Source organism: Schistocerca cancellata, chromosome 1 (genome assembly GCF_023864275.1).
Source record: "Schistocerca cancellata isolate TAMUIC-IGC-003103 chromosome 1, iqSchCanc2.1, whole genome shotgun sequence".
In the NCBI taxonomy this organism is placed as follows: domain Eukaryota; kingdom Metazoa; phylum Arthropoda; class Insecta; order Orthoptera; family Acrididae; genus Schistocerca; species Schistocerca cancellata.
In genome coordinates, this window is record NC_064626.1 from 773,660,990 (window position 1) to 773,669,075 (window position 8,086).

The following is an 8,086-nucleotide window of genomic DNA, read 5'->3' on the forward strand; positions in this document are numbered from 1 at the left end:
GTAAACTCGGCCAAAATTTGTAAACAGTAGGTAACAAGTCTCATCCGACCACATCACATTCTTCCATTGCTCCATAGTCCACATTTTATGGCTTCGGTACGATGTTTTCCTGCTACGGACATTTGCATCTCTGATGAGTGGTTTCACAATTCCAGCTCGGCCTGCAATTCCAAGCATATGTACACTATGTGATCAAAAGTATCCGGAAACTCCCAGAACATACGTTTCTCATATTAGGTGCATTGTGCTGCTATCTATTGCCAGGTACTCCGTATCAGCGACCTCAGTAGTCGATAGACATCGTGATAGAACAGACTGTGGCGTCCCGCGGAACTCACGGACTTCGAACGTGGTCAGGTGATTAGGTGTCACTTGTGTCATACGTCTGTACGAGAGATTTACTCACGCCTAAATATCCCTAAGGTCCACTGTTTCCGATGTGATAGTGAAGTGGAAACTTGAAGGGAGGCGTACAGCACAAAAGCATACAGGCCGACTTCGTCTGTTGACTGATAGAGACCGTGACAGTTGAAGAGGGTCGTAATGTGTAATAGGCAGACATCTATCCAGACCATCACACAGGAATTCCAGACTGCATCAAGATCCACTGCAAGTACTATGACACTTAGGCAGGAGGTGAGAAAACTTGAATTTCATGGCCGAGCGGCTATTCATAAGCCACACATCACGGCGGTAAAGGCCAAACGACGCCTCTCTTAGTGTAAGGAACGTAAACATTGGACGATTGAACAGTGGAAAAACGTTGTATGGGGTGACGAATCACGGTACACAATGTGGCGATCCGACGGCAGGGTGTGGGTGTGGCTAATGCCCGGTGAACGTCATCTGCCAGCGTGTGTAGTGCCAACAGTAAAATTCGGAGGCGGTGGTGTTATGGTGAGGTCGTGTTTTTGATGGAGGGGGCTTGCACCCCTTGTTGTTTTGCGTGGAACTGTCACAGCACAGTCCTACATCGATGTTTTAAGCACCTTGTTGCTCCCCACTGCTGAAGAGCAATTCGGGGATGGCGATTGCATCTTTCTACATTATCGAGCACCTGTTCATAATGCACGGCCTGTGGCGGAGTGGTTACACGACAGTAATATCCCTGCAATGGACTGGCCTGCACAGAGTTCTGATCTGAATCCTATAGAACACCTCTGGGATATTTTTGTAACCCGACTTCGTGCCAGGCCTCACCGACCGAAATCGATACCTCTGCTCAGTGCAGCACTCCGCGAAGAATGGGCTGCCATTCCCCAAGAAACCTTCCAGCACCTGAGTGAACGTATCTGCGAGAGTGGAAGCTGTCACCAAGGCTAAGGGTGGACCAACACCGTAGTGAATTCCAGCATTACCGATGGAGGGCGCCACGAACTTGTAAGTCATTTTCAGACAGGTGTCCGGATATTTCTGATCACATAGTGTAGTGTTAGTTTGGTGCTGACAAGTTTCACGAAACCGACATGCATTCCTGCAGTGACTTTTGCTGCTGTCGTCACAATCCTGTTTAATCACACTCCGTCGTGATCACTCAACACACACTTTCACCTGCGTTGTGACTTAGCGAATGAGGTTTCCCTGTTTTCCCTGTATCTAGTGTAAATCTCCGATACGCTGTCTCTTAATAGAGCAAACACTTCTTAAATACGGCGCGTTTTGAACAAACACTTCGCCTATCTTGGTTACGGAAGCACACACCACAACCGCACCAGCAACATGCTCGCGTTCGAATTCACTTAGCTCTACCATAATGCACTCACAACTACGCAAATACTGTTCTGACTACGGCTGATACTTGCGACGTGCCGGCCCCGGTGGCCAAGCGGTTCTAGGCGCTTCAGTCCGGAACCGCGCGACCGCTACGGTCGCAGGTTCGAATCCTGCCTCGGGCATGGATGTGTGTGATGTCCTTAGGTTAGTTAGGTTTAAGTAGTTCTAAGTTCTAGGGGATTGATGACCTCAGATGTTAAGTCCCATAGTGCTCAGAGCAATTTGAACTTGCTACGTATTGAGGGCATTGCGCAGGTGTCGTTCGTGGTCAAATACAACAGCGCTACTTGGCCCGTCTGGCGTCTGCATTTATGTCCAAGAATGCGTTTGTCGAGTTGTTTCCAAGTTTTGTCAAACCCCTGCAATTCTTTTTGCACCGATGCAACCGTTATAATCGTCACTAATAGATATAAAGCAACATAGAAAATTGTAGAAAAAAATTTTTTTAGAAGAGCTGTTAAATATTGTCTGCAAGATACATCTCTCTTACCTTTAATTTTAAGAAAATACAGAATATTCCACTCTGAACAGCAGATCGTAATACGTTTACAGCATGAACAGCAGTTAGTGAGCATGGCAGAGTCTTGCAATTTTTTGAGAACACGTTTCGAACAGAATTTAGTTAAAAAAAAAAGAGTTTCTTAAACAGCTCATTTCAGCTACTTTTGCACTTCATTTTACTGCACGCCTGGGAAAGATACAGATTCGTAAGCTAACATACTTTGCTTATTCTCATTTCAGTAATATCATACGGAAAAGCATTCTGGGATAATTCGTTTTTAATGGACAGTATCCTGTTGTCAAAATCGTGCCATAAGAACAGTATACTGTGCTCACCCTCTATATGTTGTAGACAACCATCTTATACAGGTAGATCGTCTTGATATCTCTCATTATGTTCTTAAATGATGCCATTTACACATCCTGATATCTGTCATTATGTTCCAAAAGCGTGCAGCGTGGACACCCGCGAAGAACTGAAAAACATAATTGATTAAAAAAATATCTACAACAGTTCTTAAATGTACGGTGCGATTTCCGTAACAAAAGATTTTCTGTAGCACTTTCTGATCTGTTAGGATGTGTCTTCTTCTTCCTGTATTTTGTCTCATTCCTATGTTGGCGTCTCGTTTTTCTGCCGCATTGCACTTTTTTAACAGTAGCGTGGTTTATCAGTTCATTCTTAATGGCTGTTTAGTTACACTTACGACTGCCGTGTACTAAGCGCTGATGGCGCCTGCATGAGGGCGTCATCTACTTGCTTCTAGTGCGCATCTAGCTTATCTTCATCACTAGTTCAGCAACTTTTTTCTAGTTTTGACATTGAGAAGTCTTTCTCTTATGGTTAATTTTTGTTCTGAATATTCTTAGTTATGAAGATGCGAGTTAGGAATTTCTTTGTCAGCTGTAGTCTTCAGCTCCAAGAATCAGGGCGCCATGTTATACTGTAAACTCCTCTTCGGGCCTCGTCAGTTAACGAGTTACAATATAACGTACTGAAGTGCACATGGTTGTATGTAGAACTTATTTTGACTTGAAATTAAGTTTCCTATTATTTTAGTGTATCCTTTTTTCTTCCTCTTTAAACAGATCATTTGATGATAACTCGGTAATAAATGTGACGTGAAACTGATACAGAAAGAAATAGCAACTGTAATGGTTGGCGTTATTATATGCAGCACGGTGGTCTGGACTTCCATCTATTAAGGGTGATCTGAACTGCACAGTTACATCGGTGTGGTGTTAGAGCTCGAGACATTTCGCCACATTCATGCAACTTCATAAGCCATATTTCAACACTACGGTGTCCAGCGTTAGTGGTGGATGTTGTAACCTTATTCATTGTCACTTAACCATACAGCATTTATCAATTATACGAGCATTTAATTTCCGTATGACAAATATTATACACATTTTAAAGAATAATTGAAAACATGTAATACAGTTAAATTTCCGCTTATCTGGTTTCTCTTGTTGATGACAATAGTTAATTATAGGCAGTCGTTGAACAGCGTCCCAAGAAAAGTCGGGTACCTTACTAAATTCACATCTGTCATAGTGAGGAAATATTTCACATTTAAATAACAGACACAGTTTCTGATTAAATTCGCGGTAAATACAAAATTTGTTTCTATTCTTCGCAATAAATTTATTCAACCTGCAATCCCATCTTCTAATCGGCTCCTAGCTAATCTGGTTCACTACTTGTACCGAACACAGAAGGTATGTCACTGTCAAAGATGGCGTGGAAACCATAGCTATTGCAATTATAACATCTTTAACATTATTGTTTACGAGCACATTTTGGATTTCCCTCGAAATATTTTGTGTTACAAACTCACCGGTAACAGTATAGAAGCCCTACAACGTGACGAAATTATAGATATTACGAAGAAAATGACTAGGATGCGTCAGAACAGTACATATTTGTAATTCCGACAAAATTTGCTTCTAGAAAATACAAATAGAAAACTAACATTATCTGCGTCACTCCAAAATCACAAAATGAACTTACTGACGTTGCGTCAGCGAAAGTAAGTGAACTTACCAACACTCCGCGTAACGAAATCCTGTAGCTCTGAAAATATTACAGCGTTATCGACGAATTAAGGTACCACTGCTTCTCTTCACTACACATTCATCCGATACGTCATTCAAGGAGTATGTCTGTGTGACAATCCTCCAGAAACCACTGTCAGTGTTCTGCGAACCCGCATGCTCAAACCGCATGGGGAGAAATTACCTAGAAACGTCTCCAGGCCCTCTTCCATCATTTCATATAATGACGATTAGAGATCCTGAACGTAGTACGTGGGGGGGGGGGGGGGGGGGGGGAGGGGTTACCACACACCGAGTCAAAAATCGTGTACTGTTCTACTGTTCTGTACGCAACTAGAAGAAGCACCAGTATCCTTCACTGAAATCAATACAATTATAAAAATTGTAAAAAAAAAAACAAAAGCTCTTTTTGGGGTTGATAGAATTTCAAACAGAATTGTGAGAAGTTGTTCCAGGTTAATGAGTGATGTCCTTCTTGATATGTGCAATGCATCTCACGCAATTATTAAATAACTTCATAAGTAAGGTGACAAGACAGACTTAAACCATTATCGTGCAGTTTCCTTTATGAGATCTTTTCTCCAAGAAATATTCTAGAAAGAGATGTACTCTAGAGTAGTCGCAAACAATTTACTTAACATATCACAGTTTGGATTTCAGAAAGGCTGCACCACTGTGAATGCTAATTATACAACCGCTCATCAAATAGTACAATTACGTTATAACATATTGCCAGTTGGTATTTTTTGTGATCTTTCCAAGGCGTTTGATTGTGTACAGCACACAGCTGATTTGAATCATATTTGACAAGCAGAATGCAAAATGTTGTGCTGAATAATTCAGATAATGTTGGAAAGGTAGAAAATTTTAGTGACTGGGAAAAGAAGTCACAAAATTAGTCAGACGGGGTTCAATTTTGGGTCCACTTCTATTCCTTGTATCTGTGAATGACCTTCCACTTAACGTCCAAGAAGCAAATTTGGTACTTTTTGCAGACAATACTTGTGTTATAACAAATTCCAGTAAAGAGAAAGCAACAGAAGAGCTGGTAAATGATATTTTCCCAAGAATTATTAAGTGATTCTCTGAAAATTGACTCTCCCTAAATTTTGGAAGAACGCACTACATTCAGTTCTGTAGAACAGATAGTGCGGTACCAGCAACCGATGCAGCACGTGAGCAGTAGTCAGTAAGCAGGGTAGAATGCTCCAAATTTTTGGATGTACCTACTAATGAAAAACTGAACTTCTCACACAATGAAGCTCAGCTACTTTTGCTCTTCGTATAATTGCTAATCTTGTAAACAAACGTATGAACCACCTGACATATTTTGTATATTTCCACTCAACAATGTCGTATAGAATAATTTTGCGGTAACTCATTACATAGAAAGAAAGTATTGACTGTATAAAAGCGAGCAGTAAGAATAATACGTGGTGCTCACCCACTGACGTCATGTAGGTACCTCTTCAAGGAGATAGGCATTTTAGCTGCACCGTCACAGTACATATATTCGCTAGTAAAATTCCTCATTAATAATCCATCACAATTTGAGAATAACAGTGATGTACATACCTACAACACCAGAGGAAAAAATGACCTTTGGTACCCATTATGAAAGCTGCAATAGTTCAGAGAGATGTTCAGTATGTAGCGACAAAAATTTTTTGATCATTTGCTCAGAAACATAAAATGTCTGACCGGTAGTGGAGAAAGTTGTAAATCTAATTTAAAATTATTTCTTCTGGACAGCTCCTTCTATTCATTGACGAATTTCTACTTGAAGACGAGTGTGTGAGTAAAAATAATAGTGTGGTAATTGATGCTAACACTAATCACATATACATATCATGTAAATTGACTCGTCCGATGTCGTTTCGATAGAAGAATCGTTCAAATGATGTATGAAAGGTGTAACCAACTAACTAATGAATCGTAGCTGTTTGTGTCTTGTCACGTACGTGAGCTGTGACATGAAGATCGTTTAAGTCAGTGGTAATTTTCACAGAATTCGAACTATCTGCTAGATTTCTGAAGTAAGATGAACTGAAGTGGTTCCTCGTGCCGTGTTCCAGTGTCGGTGCAGGAGCGGCGCTGCTCGGCGCGCGGGGGCGTGTGCAGGCCCAAACACAAGTGCGGCCGCCAGCTGTGGGAGGAGAGAGCTGAGGACTGCGGGCCCACCGACACCTGTTGTATACTCGTCTCCTAGCAACGGGGACTCCCACCTGTCCAGCTGTACTCAGCACAGGCCGTCTATGACGCAGACTGCCTCTAGCAAAGCTAACAGTACTCTTGCTCTTCAGTACGAATACATTTGCTGTTTGCTGCAAAACGACCAAATCATTATCTGTACACCTAATCTTTGCAGAAATTTAGATGCCTTAGCATGTCTGCTACAACTAATGCCTGGGGCTCAGTTCACATTTATTTTAGAATTAGCAGTGTAACAGAGACTACGTCATTTTCTTTTCTTCTAGTATCCCCTAAACTAGCGAAGTTAGAGAACAGGGCAATGGTTCTATTTTGAAGCCACTTGAGATGCATTACTACCAGATGCCGTTCTTTCTTATTCATTTGCTTTCTGACCCAGGAGAAAATATCGTCTGTAAAGAAACTCTACCTAGTATTTCATTTTTCATGTGCCCTGAGTGTACAACTAATTCCCTTCAGAATTAATACTGCGCAGTAAACAATTCTGTTCCTCTTGTCGCAAGCGATGCTTCAGACAGTCTTATGATCAATTTGAGAATCTTGCTCGCGGTATGTCTTATACAAAATTACAACCAATTGCATCCTTCGCCCTCATTTTGTACCACTGTGACGTTATTAGAAGCTCGGCGAAATAATAATGTTATTAGTTAGAGATTAGAATATAATAGCTTTATTATTTACAATTTGTAATTAATTGTTATTTAGAAAATATAATATTCTTGTTATTCATATATTTATTTTCGTTTCTAACTCCAGTTACTCCCATCCAACCTGAAGAGTATACATGTGCTTATAAAAATGACAAAAACCTAATTTTAAATTGTATTTCTTCCATTGAAATGTATTTTCATGGTCTGACTGGTCATGAACCACTCGCTCATGTCTCCTTTTCTACCCATTCTTTTGACAGCACTACAAAATATTATGCACAAAGAGCAAACTCGGTTCCAAATTGCTGACGAAAGCTGTCTTCTGCTGCATTTGTGCGTTGTGAGTGTTTGAATGTTTTCATCCTGTTGCTGTACTGCTCTTTACGAGTCCATATTTGAAGCAGACACTGAAAAAATGAATCTTCAGTCTCTACATTACGAATCGTTGCTCTAATATGATAACACACGAATAATAATAAACATAAATGACGTGAGCATAATAGTAATTCTTTCAAATATGGCTACTCAGATGGTAAAGCCCATCTGAATCCCTTCCAGAATATACAGCCTCGAAGTGGATTAGTTTTCAACGAGTAGAAAAGATCAGTATCTTTTGATTCATACATACGTGTTTCATAAAAAAAAATTGACATACAAGAACAGCTACAAGAGAGCCATCCATAAGGAATGAATGTAATTACCTGTGTGAGAGCAAGAAACGCAGACAGAAAGGCCGAATATTTTTTATCCCTCCTTTAAAACTAGTTTTTTAAAGGTTTCCAACGCTACAATGACTAATGAATGGTGTTCTAAAAGATTTACAGAAGCTGCTTAACTGGCCAGAGAGAAAAATCAGCCGTACATAATACTAATGGCATGTGTTTGTAACTACA

The 8,086-nt window shown here is 40.5% G+C and overlaps 1 protein-coding gene across 1 annotated transcript in view; it reads left to right on the forward strand.

Moving 5' to 3' along the window:
* LOC126162249 (U-scoloptoxin(19)-Sm1a) overlaps positions 1-7,272 on the forward strand; it is a 58,593-nt gene extending 51,321 nt beyond the window's left edge. Inside the window, exon 3 of the mRNA XM_049918632.1 lies at positions 6,408-7,272. Within this exon, the coding sequence (XP_049774589.1) occupies positions 6,408-6,541 (134 nt within the window). The 3' untranslated portion in view covers positions 6,542-7,272. The remainder of the gene's footprint in view (positions 1-6,407) is intronic.
* The last annotated feature ends 814 nt before the right edge of the window (positions 7,273-8,086 follow it).